Source organism: Ascidiella aspersa, chromosome 9, assembly GCF_963924565.1.
Source record: "Ascidiella aspersa chromosome 9, kaAscAspe10.2, whole genome shotgun sequence".
In the NCBI taxonomy this organism is placed as follows: domain Eukaryota; kingdom Metazoa; phylum Chordata; class Ascidiacea; order Phlebobranchia; family Ascidiidae; genus Ascidiella; species Ascidiella aspersa.
Genome location: NC_139455.1, coordinates 12916946 through 12940368, shown reverse-complemented (window position 1 = coordinate 12940368; position 23423 = coordinate 12916946). Strand labels below are relative to the sequence as shown.

Sequence of the window (23423 nt, the reverse complement as noted above, 5' to 3'; positions counted from 1 at the left end):
GTGCTGTGAAACAGGTCCGACAAATGGAAGTTTCATTACGCTAAAGCGCACATCTGCAACCGGCGTAATTTCCGGATCCTTTTTATGGTGGCGAATATTAAGGAATTGTGAAATAGAACGGTCTACCAATGTACTGGGATATCCACTGCCCAACAACATGTTCTTTATTGTGGCAAACTCAGCGTGCATGATTTTATATGAACTGGCGATGTTATACGCCCTGGTTAAAAGCGTTAGCTAAATTCCGTTTGTATATTAAGGGAATAAAACTGGACCAGTTGACATAAGTACCCGAGTGAATCGGTTTACGGAAAACTTTGGTAAGTAAACCTTGACTACAGCGTTGTAAAAGTACATCTAAATAGGTAAGTCCGTTGATTGTTTCCAAAGTATAGCAAAAAACTTTCTGTAAAACTTTGCTCGTGTTGTTTAGAAACAGACAAACACTTTACTTTGCAGAACACTAAACAATACTTACATCATTAATGTAAACTTCTACCTTTAACCAAGAAGAACCATAAGAACAAAACCACTAAAAGTTGTGTGATTCTTACACTCTAAGTTATGTCATCGGCATTAACTTTATTTTAGAGGTAGGCATGAAATTGAATTTAGAGTTATAGAGTGTCATGAGCTACTTACCGCGCTTTTATGGTGAACACCCTTTTCCAAAGCGAAAATAGCGTACTAAAATTGCACATAATATTCGTGCAGTGTGTGGCCGGTCTGCAGGGGTTAACTATTCGATAGTAACTCAAAACAACAACAGATACGTGTATAAAAAACAAAACAAATAAAGTAGTGTGTATCAAAAAAACAACAACAAATAAAGTGTTTTTTGACTTGGTTTGAAATAATTTAGCTAGGGGTTGTTTCCGTCCGCCGCTTTGTTACGTTAGCATTCACGGTATAATTATAATAATATATCGATATCTGAAAGAACCCGTCGACCAGTGCCACCTGCACAACACAGTTGTTTGAATTGCAAGTAAGCATTTCTTTCGAATTTTATCGATCGTATTCATTAGGACTGGTGCCTGTAATATGACCTACTGCTTATACTTCTAATTACATGGGTATACGTTTCTTTATTTCGATCGGCCATGAGCTTTAACATTTGTTCAGTTGTATATGTTCAGTGTGTTATACTTAATGCGTCTTTAAACGTATTGAATTTATTGTCATCTTACACTTGGATTTAGTTGAAATGCGTGAACGTACACCGTAAGCCACAAAATACTTGTTGTTGCGAGATAAAACTGAAATAAGTATATTTCAACAACTTTTAGTCAAGTTGGTAATATTTGTGAAATATCCAGACTAAACTTTTGTGTAATACGCAGTACCTCAGCGGCAGTTCAACAGGTCCTTTGAGAACATTTAATAGTTACAGGATTATTACTTGGATTTATTCGCTGTTGGCAAAAGTTTAGTGCTATAAGCATTTCGCAAGTATAGTAATAAGCATGGTAAAATTTATACGTAAATTACTATTTCTAATGCGCTGTTGGTTTGTATCGTTGAGAAGAAGGGCGGTGACTAAGCAAAAACAAGTCTAATTTTTCAGGTATAATTTATATCTCTGAATTCGACAAATTTATGAAACAGTATATAGGCTTGACTGATTTTTTCCCATTTTCTATTTTAGCATAATATTCTAGGTCAATTTAAAGTTTTTTGCCCATTCTCTAAACCTTTCCAGTTCTCATCCTAAAATAACCACCGTTTTGTGTTTCCTTAAAAGGGATTTTTATAGTCTCTTTTTAATATTCCAACAATATCAATAAAGCATTTTCCAGTGTTTTGCATTTCCCGATAGCCTAACAGCAATTGATTTGCGTTCAGCAAAACCAAAAAGCTTATAACAAGAGACTGACTATAGCCGAGCACTCTTCAATACAACAATGTGTTGTTTTTTAAACTGGTGGATCATTTATTTTTACCTTTTTTGAATTTCTTGCCTAAACCACTGGTGCGCGGTTTTCTTGATAGGGGCAGTTTTGGCAAGCTGTATTTTCTGCGTTGATGCAAAAAAAAGTGGCTTTGCACGAAAAAGTTCTAAATTAAAAATCAACTTGTTTTTTTATGTATTCTTATACTTCTCCTTACAAGTTTGCATAACTGAATTTAATGTTTGTGTAATATGTCAAGCACATTAACTCTAGCGTTTGGCTGTTTTTAAACCGCACGAGTAAAGTATAGAGAAAGCTTTATTGTGACTGATTAACCCATAAATATCAGGAAATTTGAAAGGAAATTCGGCCGCCCACCAGAAAAAGTTACAATATTTGTGATGCTCCATTCTAGGATTGCATGTGCTAACATAAGTATTTTCCCTAAAATTCCTAATTTCATAATTGATTTTCCAGATGGTTTAGCGACCCTGTATAATACTTCTATGTAAGGGTTGTTCATGAATTACTAGCCATTAGCTTCGTTAAGGATCGTGGCTTTGAAATTCTGCTTATCCGTCTGTGAAAGGAATTTTGTACTTTTACCGGTCAAAGTGTCAAACGGTTATAAACCGTTGGCCTACACAGTCCAAAGATATGGGCATCAAACGTTGTAACTCTTAATAATTGTTTAATTTCGGCAAGACGAACAACTATAGTTCTCAAACATATTAAATTCTTACCTAAATACATTTTTCAAGCTTATAGTTCGAGAGAAACGAAAATCACTGAAATTTGTCGAATAGTTATTGGAGTGACACGTAAGAATTAATTTGCAATTGAAACAACTGCTCACTTAATTTTCGAAACAACGTTACCACTAGCAAATTTAGGACTGTTAGATGTGTTGTTTGTTGTTGCATATCCAAAAGAACTATATTTTTTTCCTGTTTTACTAGCACCAAAGTTAATATCTGTTTTCGATAATAGGCCTATATTTCCTAGATTTATCTGTGCGAAATACAACCATGTTTAAAGTTAAATACCGTAACTGATTTAGTATGATTTCTTGCACCACAGATGTGCTGTAGAAAAAATATTACCTAAGTTTAACTGTTGTATTTTAGGCTTATTATGATAGGATGATTGTGTTTGTTTACTAAACTTATGCTTGTTTTATCTTGATTTGTGTATACATACTTGCTTGAGTTTAATTTCAGTAGACACATGAATCAAAGTTTAACTACAAGTTTTCGAGCCATCTTGCTATTGCCTCTAGTTTCTAAACAACATTAATAATTCAGAGCACTTAGGCTACTTTGCTGTCCAGGCCTTTATTACCGACGTGTTGCGAAAACGCGACTCCAGTATAATATGCGACTTACTGTAAGGCTAAACTGTGTATGCTGTTTTTTTTTAATTTTTATATAGGTTTTTGATGAGTCATATGCAAGAAATAATTATGGACGAATAGTGACTTTTTTCATAAATTAGTTTTGTTTTCATTCTCATACCTATACCCAGGGTTTTTTAAGGTTTGGTTTGGGTGACCGCTAAGTAGTTTTAAGAGACCGCAAGTGTTTCATTTAAATACCAAAAAGTTGCAAGTCCAAAATTTGGGAAACCGCTGGAGAAATTTGGGGGACCGTTTCGGTCCCGCAAAACACCTTAAAAAAACACTAGCCTATACCTTATCACTTAAACAGTGTGCGAGTGGTACTTTAGCAAAACCCTCTTTCCGTAGCGTTTCATCATGTGACAGTTGGCCTGTTGGTGCATTCCCCGGGCGTAACTCTTCTTGAATAATTTATCAACTAAGCTCGACTGAAAAAATAGATTTTTCTGTCATTTGTACAGTGTTGGCTGCTGAGAAGAAAACTGCGTTACGACAGTCGGTCTATGTGTCAAGCGTTACTTGTAGAAATATAGTAATACAGAACAGTGTTTTAATCGTTTTTTCCTTTATTGTTAAAAGCGAGAAATTAAATACACAGAATGAATTTTTGATGTCTAGTTATGTCACAGTAAAGTATAATATAGGTTTGGTTTATTTGTTGTTTTTGGTTTCCACAACGTTTTCTCTTCCTAGCAAATTATGTTAATTAAGGGCATTTCCACACTGTAAATTATTTTAGTAGGAAACCACTTGTACTGTAGCAGTTTATAATGTTTGTTTTAATATTTAAGGATTCAATAATTTTGCTCCAAAGCAACGAGAACCAGTTTTACGAGTTTATGCTTTTAGTAAGCCCAGGTATTTAAGTCAACCCGAAACGAGATGTTTATGGAGTTTCGTAGAGCAGCCCATAGCTCGCAGTTCTTACATACAATTCCTATTTCCAGCTGGCCAGTGTTCATAGTGTTGGTTTGTTTTTGATAATTTGTTTTTCTACTTCAACTGAGTAATGTCAAAGTCATTTTAATCAGTTGCCGTTCACAAATCTTAGGATGGCACGATTCACGGACGAAAACTTCACAAAGAGAGCACGTGGAGGTGGTCAGGGCTTCCATAATCAAGGCGGTCCTAAGCAAAGGGGAAAAAGTGGACGGCCACATGGAGCCCCATACAAGATGACCTTGGCCCAACAGGCCAGGACAATGTCGTACTACAACCCAATACCAAAGCAACAAAACTGCTTAACAGCCAATCGCTCTTTGTTTCTTCTGGGAGTTGACAATCCTGTCAGAAAACTGGCAAAACGTATAATTGAGTGGCCATATCCTTTTTCAGTATTTTAAATATAACGTGTTGTAGATTACTGGTATATAAAAAAGATTTATAATTTTATACAGCGGACCAAAGCTGGGAGATTTCCAAATTGGGCTCAATCTTATTTGGTTAAAACAATAAATGTACTTTTTACCAATTTCAGAGTTTCGAATATAATTATTTAAAATGAAAGTCATCTTTTGGCGCTCTTCTACAATCCTGTCACACGTTCAAATGACTATCAAACGAACACATATTATTTGAGTTAGGGTGCGGGTGATAAGCGCGTATATTAATAACATCCAGGACGCTCTTTAGCAGATGGTATTTATTGATTGTCTGTTCAGGATTTCAAGAGGGACTGTAAGGTTAGCGAATATTATTTTTGGATGTTTTTTTTAGTTTGTTTTCAGCCAATAGAAATTATGAGATGACAATAATTACCGGTCATGAAATCTGTTCATCTGTAGAATTAAATATTTTTTAATTAGTTTAGATGTATTTAAACTCGCATTGGCCGCGCGATTGAAGCCGCTGCCACAAAAACAAATACCGTGTGAGTTGTAACCCAGTCTCCGTTTATATAGCGTACAGATTTCATAATATATATTTTCGACTACGACGAGTAACAAACTGTTTTCACAAAGCGAGCAAAACGCAAAACGTTTTGAAAACTTATAAGTTGGTGTCTTATACATTTTTATTCCAACCTGTCAACTTCATTTTTTTAACTATTATCTTACAACCAAACAAGGACCAACAGAATTGTTTTTCTACATTTTTGCGAAACCTATTTATTTGGAGTGAGTTTATTTTTATTTTTGAGCTTTTGTAAAACCACCAATAGAGGTCTTGGGGCCCATCGCCTGTCTAACATAAAAATTAATATGCCGCCAAAGTTTGTTCAATTGTAGAACGACTCTCCACCCTACAACCCCAACCCTAATATTAGAATCGCTATACCATTGGTGTTAAAAAAGGCCGTAGTTCAATGTGAGTCTTGTTCGTATATATAGTTCAATGTGAGTCTGCAATATATACTAGAATCGTTATACTTAACACATAATGCAATATCATATAAATAATTTATGAAGATGCTTAAACCACCAAAAGCGTGACAACGCGTTTAATTTCACCGAGGTCGAATAACCTTCTAATGTTTTAGCAAAAACAGTATTTGTTTATATTTAAACCACTTTAAACGATCGATTAATGGTGAAAGTTGAACATGTAGTAAAGCTACAATGCAAATATTTGTTTCAATAATATATAAAAACTAGGACTCCATATATTTGCTATTTTAGGCGTTTGGTCTATTGGTTTGTAAACTCACATTTTACTATAACACTTTATAAGCAATTACAGCAAGTTTTCTTAACGTAAATTTGCACTCCATTCGAATATCTAATTCTTGCAACAATCGTGGCCAATTGTATTGTTCTTGCCTTGGAAGAGCACTTGCCTTATGGAGATAAAACACCCCGGACCTTGCAATTAGTAAGTGGAATCCTGTACTGATATTTGAACAGTATTATTGCGCAGAGAGTTCTGTAACGCGCAACATTTGTTTTCAGGATGTAACGGAACCCTACTTCTTATGCATATTCGTCGTGGAAGCTTTCGTAAAAATTGTAGCCCTTGGTTTTTTCTTTCACAAAGAATCATATCTACGATATGGTTGGAATATAATGGATTTTATCGTTGTGGTGACGGGGTCAGTAAGCGTTGTTCCTTAAAATAATGTCATGCTATCACTAAACTACGATATTCAAGTTCTCGTTGATAGGTCGACTACAAATAAGTGGTGACTAAACCAAAGATTAAGTTGAAAAAAAATTAACTGTAATGTACACGTTATATTTTGTTCAACTTACAAATAATGTATGTAACAAGAAAATCCTATTATGTTGAGTAAAGCCACGGGAGTGTGCAAAAGCCATTGGTCGCAGTTCGCGGTACGATTAAAAGGCCTCTAACGTGCGTGACAGAATTGTCTGGGGACCGCCCTACTCAGAAGCCCTTTATTCGTTGTCTAAATTATGTATGAACTGATGAAACCAATGACATATGTTCCGCTGAATCTTTAAAATAGTTTATTTTACGAAATACCCGAACCAAAATCATACTCTTGTTTTAAGAGTTCATTTGCTGTTTTTAAGGAGAGTTACTCGGACATGAATTAAAAAAAGAAATCATTATTTTTGTTATTTCTATTAAATATTGGTTGGTGCTGTCACTGGTTATAAATGGTCAGTTTTTATTTTCTATTCGTTTGGAATCAAAACAAAAAATTGTGAATAAAAAGTGCGACCAGGCCCATTGTAGGCCTTTTTACAAATATGAGTTACATGAGGTTTCGTTTAAAATTTAACCTGTCAATTTGGAACTAAATCTCATTTTACCACGGTTAAATTCCTTCCGTTTAAGATTAGTAAATTGTAAAAAAATGTTTGTTTGTTTTAGATGCGTAACGTACTTCAACGTTTCACCTACGGGATCGGGATTTCAAACTTTGAGAGCAGTCAGAGTTTTGCGACCGCTTAAACTCGTATCAGGAATTCCAAGTAATGTTTTACATATGTTTGTTTAGCAATAGTTTCTTCGTTGAAGCGACATGGCGTTTAGTAGATCCTGGTTAAGTTTAATCAAGAACCTAGTTTACTGGGTATTTGTGTTTTCTCTTCAAATCTGTAATAGTACTTCTACCGTGTGCAGAACTTATACATTTAGCTTATATTATCCTATAACTGTTAATAAGACATTTTAAATAACTGTTACCATAAAAACAAAAGCTGTTTTAGTCCAGTCTTACTGTGTATTCTGAGTTGTCCAAAAGTTTGTACAGTTTTTAAACACTTTACGAAAATAATAAATTTAGAAGAAAATAATTGAGTTGATAAATTCAAAGAATACAGCATATACATCAATAGCAGCGCTAGCCAAATAAAACCAAAATTGCGTCACTTTAATCATTACCTATTTCACGGCACATAACATATAGTACATCGGTTCTTAAAGTGGGGGGCGCGCCCACTGAAGAGGGGTGAATGTTTACCAAGAAAGGCGCGCTCTTACTGAAAAACAAAATGTTTTTTACTTTATTTAGTATCAAGTTTTGTTAACACGAATATATATTTTAAACTGACATTTTTCGTGACTGATTCGTAATACATTATGCCAATTCTTTTACTATTCTTTTAAGCGTTATTAATCTTTTGTACTTATATTCCCTAATCATTGACCTAAATGTGGTAGAAAACGACACACTATACACCACTACACCAGGCCTGAACAACTCAAAATAGTACAAAGGCTGCTACACGCAAATTAAAATTAAGCGGCCGCATAGCGTCTACTGAAATTATATAACCTAGGTAACGTGCATGTTATTTCAAATATGATATCGCCGAGTTATGAAAAACTAAAACAAAAAAAATAATTTTTTCCTAAAAAAACAGTATTATTTTCTATTACCGCTTATTAAATGTGACTATTAACTGGTTTACACACTGTGGTGTAACATGGCTGCTTAAAAAAAGATCAGAACAGTGTATTACAATGGTTTTTGAAAAAACATAGTTTGTTAAAACTCCATATTACCTATCATTTGTGAGCCATGGGCGGGTCCAGGATTTAACATTTTCAAGGATGACGTTACGAGGTTACGGCCTCAAAAAAACATCAAAAAAAAATTAAATGTAAAAACACCAGTTTTTCGATCGAATTGTGCAAATATGTTAATGAAATCCAATCTCTAAATTCCGCAAAGAGCTCCAAACATTGCATTTATTTTACTTTAATCGTCATAACTTTCTGTGGAAAAAATATGTGGTACCGTACATAAATTTAGGTACATAAAATAAATATCACATATTGTTTAAAATAACAGCATTTATTATTAACAGGAATTACACTATGGAGTTTATGTACCAACATGCCATAGTAAGCTCTGCATAGCGCTTTTAGGGTGAATAAATTTGCTTATCCTGAAACAACTACATCACAAAAACGGATAGAGTTAAATCGGACAAATAATAATATACGCAAATGAAGAGGGAGGCCGTGGCCTGTCTGGTTGGTCTATTAACGAACTAATTAATAGCATACGGTGACTTAACTATGCGCATTAATAATTTCACCAATCATTACAAAAGTTATGCGCGATTGCGCAATATACAAGCAAGTCTCACTTTTAAATTAGAAGTATAAACCGAAAAATGGTAATACACCGCACGCGGACCGCATTAAAAATGTTGTGCGGGCCGTATGTTGTGTACTGTGCAGGCCTGTTGTACAGTGATGTCAGCAGGATTGCACCAGACTATCCTCCGAAACTATATTAGTTTTCCTACGTTTACAGTAAAATACAAAGAGTTTACTCATTTCAGTAAGTTTTTCTCCGTTAAAAAATTTAAATTTTCCTCCAAAAGGCGCCGTGTACACCGTGGCAGGCGTGACATATATTGCGCTGTATTACTGTGATTGCGCTGTTTTACTGTGAGGCCATTTATTCTAAAATGGCAATGGATATGCCATTAAACCGAGCAATCTATTCGCAACTTGCCGTTATACACTTGGTTATTGTGACATAAATAAACTTTTGTATGTTCGTAATGTGCCAGTCTTAAATCTAAGCGCCTATTTGCCCTTTCTGTTCTATGTTTCGATTACCCTGAAAACACTTCTTGCATTATACAGATCATTTTAATTTTAATTATATTAATAGTAAAATCATATGGTCTTTGTCTAAATATAACAGGAAAAGTTAAGTTTTGCAGCACACTTAGGAATTTAAAAGATGTCGATGCATATCGTCTGCAAATTAAATACTTAACGCATAACACGAACATTTCAGGTCTACAAGTTGTTCTCAAGTCAATTATGAAAGCAATGGTGCCTCTGTTGCAAATTGCTGTATTGCTACTGTTTTTTATCGTGGTCTGCTCCATTGTTGGGCTGGAACTGTACATCGGCAAGTTTCACAAAACCTGCTACATACAATCAAGTGGTAAGATTTGTTTTTCCTTTGGCGCGTAGAGGTTCAATGAGTCGTTTTTTAGAGGTAACCACATAAAAAATAACCAAAACTATACATATACGTAAATAACTATCAATCTACCAACATGTTATCCCAAACTACTAATCCACACTCTTAGGGTAGTTTACAACTAAACAGGATGCGGTCCTATAGCGCGCGGCTTAAAACTTGTTTTGACCAGGGGAATGATGTGATTCAACTGTATTCTGGCACTTGATTTCCTTGTCTATATTCGCTATATTTATTTTTGCGCTTGGCTGCTTAGTCAGTATGGTTTCCAATATCACGCCTGCTATATGTAAATATTTGTTTTAATCTATATGTATCTCCCTAACCACTATGCATCTCCCTATATGACAGGAAGGTTTATCTTCGAACAAAAAAATGATGGACAAAAAATTTAATAAAATTTGTATTTTCATAGCTAAAGTTGACAAAAGTATAGCCTGGGCGCTTGAAAAAATATCGCCTTGTTCTACACGATTTATTTGAAGTAATCTGCAAATTAGCTGATGATGGTACTTTTAGTTTTTAATTAGTTTTAAGTCTTGTCAAAAACACATAAAAAATGTAATACTTTGCTAAAAATTGATTTACCCTACATTATCGTACCCCCTGATTTTAGGGCTGCCTCTTTAAGAAGGATTTGTCCTTTTCTCTGAAAACAAAAAATGTATGGTACTTTGAATACTATGAAAAATGCTAAAATGTCCTCGATATTTGCATTTTGCGTTTTTTTGTTAATCGTTACAAAAGAAATATTGTACGCCTTTCGGCATAAGGCCCAAGTTAAATCGTACATTTTTTGTTATCTTAGTTTCTTATTAACTAAAGTTAAGAAACCTTATAATACTCATGATCTGTATCTGACAAACAAATATGCCTATTTTTTGTACTTTTAACAGAAGAAAAAAGGAGATAAAAATGTGCGAGACACGTACAAACTACACAGCGATAAAACAACATTCTAGAAAATATGCCTGGTAGCAACAGCAAATTTATTGTAGTAGAAATTAACTCAATAAACGTGTTTTGTTGCCAGACACCTGGTCTAAACCAGTGCTTTTCGCGGAACACTGCTGCGCCGCGAGACCATACCAGAAACGTTTTTTAAAACCCATGACTTTCAACCGCAAAAATCGTAATTTGGAAATAATTTTGAAACAAACTCAACTACCGAGCTATAAGCATGTCTAACACCCACTATACGTTATACAACAATCGTTTTTAACCTTTGTACAGAAGCTAAACTCCGGAGATTATCATCCATTCAAAACCCATGTAGCTTTGTAAAATAGGGTAGCATTTTAGTTGTTTTTACATTGTAATTTTTTGTCCTAATTGGTGTTCCACCAATTTATTTTTTGTTGGTGTTTCAAAAGACAATTCGAACATTAAAATACAAAATATAATGTTCGAGTGAGTTTCATCTTCTCAATTTCATTTGGAAGCATTTGAAATGATCTGATTTGCCATCGTGAGGGAAGAGGCAAGTTACATGATTATATGAGTGGCTTGGTTTTGGACATTAAAAGCCAAAAATAGCAAGATATGACAATATAATACGTGGAAATTTAGCGCCTTCTGCGCATGTAGCCATAAACACTCATTCGCTCTTGCAATAGTTATCAGCCCATGTGTTAATCGGCGATTTAAGTATAATTTGTGGGTATGCCGACGAAAATTTTAAACCCTGTTGGTGTGACGCAAGTGACAAAAGGTTGCGGAGCACTGATCTAAACTGTTAGTCTGCTATAACAACAGTCCTTCGCTGCATTTAACCTTCATTTTTTTTTGTTCGACGACTGTCTCTCAAAAATACATACCTTGCGTTTGAGAGATGGGTCGTTTTGTTTAAAACCCCTTTATATTTTAAGCTGGGTATAAAATACTTAGGCCATTCCAACACCTATATTTTCAAAAATCAACGCTTTTGCCTCCCCTAGTGCGATTCTTAAGTTGAAAGTAAAATCTTCAATATTTTTTTAAATGAAAGATGTTTCAACAACTCCTTAGGGTTTGTTTAAAACTGTTTCGAAATGATAATCTAATTTTTGTAAAACAATGATTTCGGAAAAAGCCTAAAATAAGTTTTAGATTAGCTACACCAGGAATATTGCAAAAGGTAAAATAAATGTTTTGTTTTCGTAATTCTAAAAAGATTGTATTTAAAAAATTAATTTAACATACATTATAAAAGCATTTGTTTAATATATATTTACCTCTCCAGGTGAGATATTACGTGAAAACCAGATTTGCTCTGGCAATGATGAACGAATCGGAGATTCTCTGGATGCCACATCACCGTATCTGTGTCCAAATGGAACCTACTGTGGAGAATGGGCTCTGGGTCCAAACTTTGGAATCACTACGTTTGACAATATTATATTTTCCATGTTAACTGTTTTTCAGTGCATCACCATGGAGGGATGGACCGACATATTGTACTACGTAAGCTAAGAATGCATTGCAGTTAATATTGTGTCTAGATAAAATATTTTTTGTCGTACTTTTATCTCTAACCAATCTTATATTTGAGTCGCCAAGCTCTAAATAATAATGGACTGATATTGATGTGCTAATGAACATTATGATAATAACATATTTCATGTCCTCTGGATAAATTGAAAAAAAACATCTAATTGTTAAAAAATAATACCTCTCATATGTTCAAAAGTACACTGAATCTTTCGTAAAAACATATACTTAGTTAATACCGTTGTCTTAGTAAAATACAAATTGATGACATTTAATCATAATTTTGTTTAGAATAGTAATTTGGACCTTGACTATTTTTGTGATAGTCAATTGTCAAATTTGATTTGAAGTATATTCTAGTTAAACAAATGCGTTAGGCAAATCATCCTCAATATCAATATTTCACCGCGAATTTATAAATCAATATTAATCGTTGTGGCAGGCGGACGATGCAATCGGAAACTCGCTAAATTGGGCATATTTTATGATGCTTATTATTGTGGGCTCCTTCTTTATGTTAAACCTGGTCCTTGGTGTACTCAGTGGGTAAGTTCAGGGTGCCGCATGGGATTTTTCACATTTGTGCAGATGTCCTAATGGTCTATGACGTTGTACGCTTTGTTGTGTTTTATGATCATATCCCTAAAATCGCAACCAATCAATTTTAGCTATGCAGGTCACCTCAGAGAAAATTCGTAATGGTCCAGAACATTTCATTTCTCAAAAGCTGTTTTGTCCTTTGAAACAGGGTGCTGACAGCGAGGGTGGGGACCCCCCAAACACTATCATATGCTACATGTTTTTTGTATGCATTATATTGCTTGGTTCGTTTGGTCTCTTAAATCTGATCTTTGGAGTTTTAGCCGCGTAAGTTAGTAGATCACTCTACGGAACTTTCAAATACGCCAAATATTTTCCTTCATTTTGCTGTAGTAAAGTTTATTTTCAGTTAACGCTTTAGAAAAGTATTGTTTAGTGTCTTTACAACGGCGATGTATAAACTTTTTTAACACATAACATATGTAAATTAAATTCAGTACCTTTTCTTGGCTAAAATGTCCACAAACTAGAAGACCGTTGTGACAGTATTTGGAGTTATACAGCGATATTAAACCCAATACGTGAATTACTCCGGTTATTAGGATTTAGTTAAATTAGAAATGATAAGGTTACAAACTAAGCAAAATTGCCCAGAACGAATTCTTAGGCAAGAATCTTTCTCGGAACGAGTTGTTAAGGATCGTTGTTTGGCATATACACGTAACATGTACGAAATAATGTTAATAGTTATTCCTATTTAAATAAAGCAGTGTTTACCCTACATAACGTATTTCTTCCTAACTCAGACCGAGCGATATAAACCAAAATTATTCACAGCTTTCTTACTGTATAATGCTAGTCTAAACCAGTGCGTCGCAACAGGTGTGCCCGAGATCAGCATGCTGGTAGGTGCCGCGTTGTTTGGAAAAGGTTTTACATCCGCTTTTCAAGATATTGTCTAATAGTCAGAGAAATTAACACGGTAAACGTACACAAAGACAGATAACTTGAGCGTATGCAATAATCTAGATGCAGGACATGTGAATATTCATGAAAAAACAATTTTTTTTCTTTTAAAACAACTTTTTTTACGTTTAATCGGTACCAGTCACAATTTTCTATTTATCTCACAACAAATCTGGTTTCCAAGCGATTAGGGTATCACGACTATGCATTAATGCTTTTTTTACCTTTATATCATAGCAGAAGCCCGGAGACAATTATAAATACACTTCGAACCCATATCAATGTGCAAGTAAATTTTATCCATTTTTGTATCTCAGTGTCGTACTCGGAAACCTAACATATAAAACTATACAAACACGAGTCCGAAAGTACCGCCCATTATACGCCATAGAAATAGAATAGCAAAGTGGAACGTTTTCCACTAACGTATTGGGTCTGGGCCGCCTTATTTTAGTTTTCATGCATGGGTAAAAAGGAAGCTTTGCTTTGTTTTAAATTAACGAATAACTTTAATTTTATTAACAAATGAGTCTTGAAATACAACTTTTACCTTTGCTTGAGAAACGTGTCGTCATAATTTTACGTGTCGCATATAATTTTTTTTTTTGTTTTTTTTTTCATTTCGCATTCATTTGCCCTGCGTTAAAAATGAGACTTTGACGAAAAACAATCTATACTTTTTAGTGACACTTGTCTTAAACCTAAGGGTAGGTACATGAATTATACAAAAAATGTTTTATGAATTTATACAAAAATGACCTATAAAGTAGCATATACGATAACACATTTAGCAGTGTTTTGTCAACCCATGGATCGAAAATTTAGGGTCACCCTTTAATTCTTTTCCGAATACGGAAGTTCACATAGTTAAATATATTGAGAGTGGTCATGAGCCAATTTTTTTCCAAATTTAGAAAAATTGCGAAATTCACAGACGAGGTTCATAAAAAATTATTGATACTAGTGTCTTATTGTTTTGTTAGCTTACTAAATAAAGAAAAAAATGACTTATAAAGCAGTGGTACGCAAACACTTTTTGGCGCGACCCAAAATTATTAGTACCAAGGTCTCGCGACCCAAATACTTAACAAATAGCTTTGTTAACAAACCGCAGTAACTTATTGTATCTCGATTTATTAAGACTAATATGTGTTTCTCGTTTTGTTCATTTTAAAAGAGAAAAGGTTCTGTAACACAACTGAAAAGAAGTCTTGAGTTGTACTACTTGTGGTGTTTCATAGCGATGACAAATATGGTTTAGCAAACAATATGTGTTCCCTTGGGTCCCCATCAACTTCTCGCCATAACCCCTTCAACCCCCCGTCCGCTACTTAGCTTACTGCAATAATTACTGGCAAGGTTTGTATAGATTTTTGGCGCGACTCATTAAAATGCCCGACGTCTCACAATCCTTTTGGGAACTCAATATTTTATACGTGGATCTAAGGATTTTTGATGGGGCAATATAAATTTTGAGACATGATGTTACAAAATTAAGCCAAAATGCGACAGCTTAACGCAAGAACAATAAATAACCCTGCTTTTTCCAGCTTAACTCAATGCGCCAAGCGCAACTAGATTTCCTGCATCGGGTTTTGAGTAAAACTTTTCATTTAAAATGATGGACGACGCTTGACCACGCAAAAATATATTTCCGCAAACCTATAGGTTTCTTTCTACATGCATTTTCTACATGTTAGTGTCCCATAGGTGTATAGAAACGCATTAACCACATAAAGATCGCGCAAAGCGTCTTATGATAGCTTAATTATATCGTGAAAGTTTGAGAAAAACTGCATAACATGGTTAAGCAGTTTATGTTAGCAAAAATTGTAATGTTAATGACAAAAATGCTCATTACATATCGCGTAAGGCAAATAAAACAATATTTATCTGGTTTAAGTTTGCATATTTTACTTCTATAGAGTGCAACGTGCTCACGACGCTTTGGTTACAGAAAACGGACGGAACAGTAGAAGAGAGTTTTTTTAAAAACACATACTAGAAAGTAAACCTAGATTTCGGCTAAGCAGATTAGTTTGGTGTTTCGGTAAGCCAAATATAGTGTTGGATTGCAATCTTTTTCCCCTCAACAGATCGAACGAAGACCTTACAACATTTTGCGTGGCTTAGTGCATATATTTCGGATAACAATGCTATAGTCGCGCTCAAAGTAATACGGCTCTGTTCTATATAATTCAGTGTACTCATGGAAGCAATTGAAGTTTTACCAAATATAGGCCGCTATTAAATGTATTAAGGCTTTCGCGACCCAAACTTAATGGTCCCGCGACCCCCTATTTGCTGACCCCTGCTATAAAGTAACATATCTAATGCGGAATTATCTGTAACACTGTTCGGCAACCTGTTGTTCCGGAGCAAAATGCTGCTCTTTAGGTGTGTGCTCAGGCTCCAGCAACGAGACAGTAAGCCGCCAACTTTAATAACCTAAATGGAAATAAATTGAGCCTTTTTCGATTATGTGGTATGTTTTGCCTATTTCAAGTCATTTTGTTAGGCCTAAAGGCGCCGTACTTTCGCGAAGCGCGAAAATATTTTGTACTTACCTAGTAAAATTGGCAAAAAATATACTTTGGCGGGGTCATGTGGCCTAATTTCCCCCTGGATCGGTACCTGGCATTTAATTATCCCATTTCGGTCATATTTAACAGCAAACAGTCAAGGGACAACCAGCGCCCTCTGGCGAAAATGTTACGCTATCGGTAACATCACTATTTGGTTGCATTTTATGTGTCACTTTCATTTTTATAAATATGGGCTATAACACGAGGCTTACAATTTATGTGGACATTTGTGATAAAGAGCCCACAGCTTGATGGATTGTTTAATTTTGCTTAACCACGCAAATTTAAGTATATTTGACAAATTATCGCGCTTATTGCAGTTGTAATTGATTTACATCGTCAGTACAGTAGAATGAGTCCCTTTATAGTTAGAATTAAAGTAGTATAGCTATTTGGTTTAGAGTTTATTAACCAATATTCCTATAGTTGGTCTTGTTCGTAACTCTGCCTTAGCCTATGCGACATTGGTGTTATTCGGTCTTATGGCTTAACATCATATTAAGCTTTTGCTGCACAAACCTGATTATACAAAAACGTTCGATTGTTTTTTTCGGAATTTCTTTAGTTAAACTAACAACAATATGATGTGTCTAAATGTATTAATTTTTCTAAACGTACTTTCATATTTTTTAATGATATCATTATTTGGTTTTGAAAACAAGTATGCTGTTTGTCTACTAAAATCTGGGCGATTTCCAGTGCTAATGAACTAACATCAAAAAAATTTAATCAAAGTTTTACCTTAAAAATTTAAAGAATAAAGTTTTACCGTATAGCTTTTGCCTATACAGGTTGTCCTATATAGGACTTTAATTGTACGCATGGACACAACAAAATTAATATTTTAGTAGGCCTACTGATTTTAGCATGTTGTTGGCAATTGTTGTTTGTAGATAAGCATGAAGTACATACTATTGTAAGTCAATCTATGTACTGTATTTTGACTTTCGTGCATGAAAAGAACACGTGTAAAATAGAATGTTTTATCTACCAGTGGTTCTTAACCGAGGCGGCAGCCCCCTAGGGGGCGCCAACACATCCTTAGGTGGGCACTAGCTTCACCTTAATATTCTAGTTTTGTAAAGTGATTTAAAATATCGGATGTTGCCTGCTTGGCGGCAAATATTTGCGATTTGCAGTTATTTGAGCAGCTACAGCTTTGGACACTTTTTATTGATGTTTGGAAACCTTTTTATTTATATTTGCCTTTTTACAAACAATTTGGGCTATATTTACTCAAAAAAGTTTGCTACGGCTAATCATAGACAGAAAATAGTTGCGCCTCTTAGCACGACAAGTTGAAAGTCTATCATATTACCTAATATCGTAAACAGTTCAGTATTAAGCCAAATCAACTGGGGCGTTTTCGTTTGATGCTTTTAAGGTCATAAGAATCCGGAAAGGTATAAGTTACCTGAACGCAATACAGGTTGATTTACAAGGCACTCACTTCTACAATTAATGATACAATAATAATTTACTATTTAAAGGGCGCAAGGCACAGGGTAATTTTTGAAAAATGGTTAGAAACCACTGGTTTATACTCGCATAGTTAAAATTGTAATAAAAGTAAATAGATGAAAAAGTTGTAATAAAAATTAATTGTTTATTTAAAAAAGGGAGTTTGCGAAAGAGCGAGAGCGCGTCGAAAACCGCTTAGCTTTTCTTAAAGTTCGAAAAAAACAACAACTCGATCGGGAGCTTGACGGATACCTAGAGTGGATGCAAAAAGCAGGTAATTAAAACAGTTACTATTTAATACATTTGGCAACTCCTGCTCGCGTATGCTATAATAAAGACATAATACATAACACAGTTAACATGTCGTTGGATGTTATTGAAAACTCAATTGTACTAAAATGTTAAACTGAACGACAACTTAGAAAAGCTCATTACAGTTTTTATTAACTTTGTGAACGACTTTTGTGCAATTTGTAAATGATTTTGACTTGAATAACGTTTAAATTTTGGCAACTTTTGACTTTTTTGCCAAGTCAAAAAATATTTTTGCCCTTATTAACACCTATTTTTTATTTTTTTAAATTAATTCGGATATTATTGTAAAACAGAGGAAGTTATTTTGGCTGAAGAAGATCGAGATTTTGAAAAGTCCGCAATGGAAGGTGAGTTTCAATTATACGAGTTACTTTTATGCAAAGTTATATAAACCTACATTGTGGTAAGAAAAACATTAAATAGTTACCCGAAATTGTAATATGTTGCAGCCCATCGTCGCAAAGCTTACAGAAGAAGTCGAGCAGATCTACTTAATTCTGATTCCACCTCTTATTCAAATATTTCAAGTATGTGGTAACTTTAGATCAGTCCTCTTTAACCGGGTATACTGTATAGCAGGGGCGAGCAACCTTTCATACTGCCGGGCCAAATATGTGTATTCGGATTAGACCACGGGCCACTTGCATATCGCGTCGTCTACCTGTTAGTGCAGTGGTCGGCCAACTTTTTGTTGCGGCCCAAAGTAGTCTTTTTAGAGCTACTTTAAGGCCCACTACGTAAAACCACTACGTAAACAGTGGCGGATTCAGGGGGATATTTGGTTTTAAGGTTAAATATTCTAAAAAATTTGCGTTTACATAGAGTTTACATAAGTGGGCAAAAAATATAGTTTTACAGGCTCACATTTGGCACGTGGGTCTTTCCAAGTTGAGCCAATTTAAAACATTATATGCCACACCAATTGTTAAAATAAAGTGCAATGAATGTACGTCTATCGTGCGGCCAACAACTATGGTACATGATAACACCAAGCTATTCAAAAATAACTCGCGGTCCACAGTTGGCCTACCACTGTGTTAGTGATTACCACAAAAAAAATTGCTCACACACTTACGTTGAACCGAACAATGCAACCTTGAAAGCGACTAATTTTCTCAGCTGTGGAAACTTATTTAGATCGAGATTTTAGCGGTAAAAAAACTACTTTTTAGCTGCGCTGCGCAGAGAAATTTATTTCATTTTTTTAACAACTCACATGAACATTGAAATTGAATATAAAAAATTACATATTAAATGAGCGACAAAGATCAAACGGACATTTTTGATAAGCTTTCTTTACATGGCCTTAAGTAGCTATTCGAAAGCATTTCAAGAACAAAACAATTGCAGCGCTCAGTGCAATTCACTTTCACACAAAGTTGTACACTTTCAGCAACAGCATCCAAAACACATTTTGTAGTTTTATTTTGTTAGCAGGTCACATTCTATTCTAATATGTTAGCAGGTCACATTCTATTCTAATTCTAATAAACTAAAAATGTACATGCTATATAAGGCGACCTAGACTAAGAAACAGTCAGGAAGTTTAAATATTTTAACAGTTACCTGAATGTTTAGTGGTGCGGGCCAAAAACCAAAGCACACCGCGGGCCACATATTTTGGTTCCGCGGGCCGCAGGTTGCACGTCCCTGCTGTATAGCGTATACCCGAGTAACAATGTATAATATACCGAATTAAAATTGAGGTATACAATTGACTTAAGCAATGCTTCTCAACCTATGGGTCGCGACCCAAAATTGGGTCGCTGTTTGATTTGGTTGGGTCGCCGACTGCACTAGCTCACATGTTTATACTAATTGAGATTGGTTCTGAGAAAGATTTCTGAATTTGGAAAATTAAAATAATGTCTTATAATAATTATTAAAATTCGAAATGCTAATGTCAATTTTTTGTTCGCTTACAAGAAAAAACAATTGGGTCGCCAAAGCTTAGTTGTCATACTTACGCTTAATATTTGGGTCGCCGCGAAAAAAAGGTTGAGAAGCACTGACTTAAGGTGTACGAAGGGTATACAATATTAGCAGTGTATACCACGATTGTAAAATAATACTTTTTAGTATTTATTATGTTGCTTTGTTTTAAGCTTAGTATACAGAAATTAACAACTTGTAAAGGTATACGAGAGAGGCAAGCACTTCTTTAAAGCACGTCTAGCCTAAATGGCCTGACTGATTTCGGTATCGATTTTCCGAAAGCCCACTCCCTAACACTTTCATTTAAATAAATGTTCTGTTACCGTTTATTATTACGACTTTGGTAGGGCAAAATGATTATACACATGTGTATCATCAACATGTAATTTTCTACCTTTCTGTTGGATTTAAACAATGGTGAATAAGTAGATTTGTTGATTAAAAGTTACCTCACAATATATTTACTTCAACTTGAAAGTATAACTTGTCCGGAATACTATTATGTGCCACAAAAAATCTATTCTAAATTATACATTAGGTATTTAAATTTGTATTCAGGCACTGGTAACCCATTTACTCGATCTAACCCCAACTCTAAACCGGAAAATTCATGGAAGGTTTGGATAACCCGTAAGGAAAAGCGTTTTAGGTAAGTTGTGTGCAAACGTGGAAATCTTTACTAATACTAATTATTATTTATCGATAGCGCTAATTAACTAAAATAGCCACAAATAAAGGCCGTCCAAGAAATACCCTTAAATAGATTTTGCTCTGAAGACAATCAAGAGCATAATTGTGTAATATAATGGTCTCCAAAGTGGGGTCCGCTAACCGAGTAAAGAAGTGCCAAGGGGCAACAAACAAACAAAAGGTTGTTAAAATAAGTTAACTGCGCGGAGTAAGTTTAGTTTACTATATTACATATTGCACCACACCATAAGTTTAATCTATAGTCCTATATAGGCTACATCATTTTTTGCCCTGATAAGTGACACGCGTTAATAGGACAACATTCTAGTTATTTATTTGCATCTTGAAGGTATCCTTCTTTCAGAGCGATTGTGTCAATAAAGTTATTTAACAGTAGCGTATTTTAAGGCCCCTTCAGAAATAATGTGCTTGGTCATACTCATACATCCTGTATTTAGAATTAAATGTCGTCATCTTGTAAAGTCGCCCATATTTTACTGGGTGGTTCTTTGTCTTGTGCTGCTCAACACAGCATTCCTCTCCAGTGTGCATTATGGCCAGCCCGAGTGGTGGGAAGATTTTCTGTGTAAGTCTAAATTGTGATTGTTGGTATAATATTAAAACAAATATTAAAACTGTCACTTTGTATTTTGTTTTAATTTACTATTATGTAGCCTTCGGCTCGGTTTTTACGAAACAGAATGTAATTTGTTTAGATTATGCCGAATTCGTCTTTCTCGGATTGTTTTCGGCAGAAATTTTGATTAAAATATATGGACTAGGACCGAGGACTTACTTTCGTTCGTCGTTTAACATATTTGACTTTGTGGTAAGTTTTGATATTGTATTGTCTCACATAATAATCACATATTGTGTTCAGTTTCCCAAGCAGGATTATAATCAATAATAACTGCAAAACAAACGAAAACTCATTGTATCCGCTCCTTCGTACCTTATGTTATGAATGTATTTTAAAAATCGATTTAAAATATTAAAGAGTAACATATATGTTGTTTAATCCAAGTCAAACTATTGCTAAAAAATACTGCTTGAAACAATTAGGCCTAAACTTCTCTCTGTTACAATGCTCACAAATAAAACAATGGTTTGTTCAAATTCTGTCCTGACTCATAATTTGAATTTTGTTCTTTTTTTCAAAATGAAGCTACGATATTTGTCGCTCATTTATAAAACATTATGAAGTCAATGATAATAATTAATCGTGTAACACATGCTATTTTGATATATTACAGGTGATAATAGGTTCAGTGTTTGAGATCATCTGGTCGGTGATGCGCCCTAAAGCATCATTTGGTATAAGTGTCCTTAGGGCACTTCGTCTTTTGCGTATATTCAAGTTTACAAGGTATGTTTTATACCAGTGGTTTCTAAACTGGGGTCGACATGGGTGTGGCGTTATACTATTTTGATGTGGTAAACTAACAACTTAAAAACAACATAAAGAAAACAAACTAACTCTGCATTGTTGATTATAACGTAGTATGCACTCTATTGTAAATTACTTGCCCAATCGGTTTTAGCTACAACGAAAAATGAGTTTAAGTGAGTTGGCTAAACAAAGCAGTGGATTGTTTGACAAGGATTCGGGATCAGAAAAACGGATTGATTTTTTGTGTGTATTTTTAACACAACTGCTCTATTACAAATTTTGGCAAACTAACTACTAGATAAACAATACCAATTAAGGCGCTTTATATTTTATTTTTATATTTTTATTGCACATTATTTTGTATTCATGTTTCCACCAATGGTGAACTTAACTAAGACAAAGTAAGTAAAAGTAAAGAAAGTAGGGAAGGGTTGTGACTCGGTTCTTTCCATTGACCAAGAAATAAGCCGGAAATTTGTGAGCAAGTCAGTAAAGGTCTGAGCCCAGTCCGCTGACAAACTGCCTTCACTAGGAAGCAGATGCCGCCACAATTAAAATTGCGTAAGGCAGAAGGTAAACATTTTAACCTTTACCCAAAAGCCAGGTTTTCCAAGGGAAAAAAGGCAGAATTCTACTGAATTAGATAAGACTGCACAGGGAGCCAGTTACCTTATTCAAACAGAAATTTTTGTATCCGTTGGCTAGCGCCGCATGGACTCCGCTCTTCATAAATGCTATATCTTCCAAGTATATTAAGTCAAAGTTTGTTGTTCCCTAAGCGCTAATTTTGTTAAATGTTGTAGGTTTAATGACTGTTTACAACTATCTGAAGTCATCTTGATAAATGCAAGTGATCGAGTAATGCACGATTCTAAATTGTGTGCTAAGGCGTTACGTACCTTTGAAAACTAAACGTTTCGTCATATTTGAGGCAATACTGGTCATATATTTTTTATGCACAAAATGATGGCCATTTTACGAAATCACAGACCTAATGTTAAACTCCATAACAACTTTTTATTACAAATGACTTCTCTATAACGATATTTTCCCGTCTAATAAATTAAGAAGTAAACCGCATCAAATAATATTAGTGACTTCAAATAAATCCTTGGCCTTTGTTTACATACGTTTAGTTTCAGATTTTAAAATAATCCATTTACAAAAAGGAACTTTTTGGCCTATTAGAATAAAAGTCTTACTAACTTTAATTTCCAAAAACTGAAGAGGGGTTCGCGAGATCAAAAAGATTGGGAACCACTGCTCTATATTTTCGAGACAAATATGCCCACAGTAATTGCTTTTTATACTACTTATTGTCCCTGATAGAATTTAATTAGCTTAGTTGTAAGCAAAAAATGTTTAGTGCAATATCTTACCAACCTATTTTAATCATTTTGTACGTTTTTATCTTACCTTATTG

The 23423-nt window shown here is 34.6% G+C and overlaps 1 protein-coding gene across 1 annotated transcript in view; it reads left to right on the top strand.

The window, feature by feature from the left end:
* LOC146133049 (voltage-dependent calcium channel type A subunit alpha-1-like) overlaps positions 1–23423 on the top strand; it is a 75304-nt gene that overhangs the window by 22113 nt on the left and 29768 nt on the right. The window contains exons 5-18 of the mRNA XM_083397456.1: positions 4340–4609; positions 5994–6099; positions 6177–6316; positions 7066–7166; positions 9458–9610; positions 11871–12091; positions 12561–12664; positions 17829–17944; positions 18279–18332; positions 18435–18512; positions 20479–20569; positions 21069–21196; positions 21327–21439; positions 21864–21976. Of these exons, the coding sequence (XP_083253582.1) occupies positions 4340–4609; positions 5994–6099; positions 6177–6316; positions 7066–7166; positions 9458–9610; positions 11871–12091; positions 12561–12664; positions 17829–17944; positions 18279–18332; positions 18435–18512; positions 20479–20569; positions 21069–21196; positions 21327–21439; positions 21864–21976 (1788 nt within the window). The remainder of the gene's footprint in view (positions 1–4339; positions 4610–5993; positions 6100–6176; positions 6317–7065; positions 7167–9457; positions 9611–11870; positions 12092–12560; positions 12665–17828; positions 17945–18278; positions 18333–18434; positions 18513–20478; positions 20570–21068; positions 21197–21326; positions 21440–21863; positions 21977–23423) is intronic.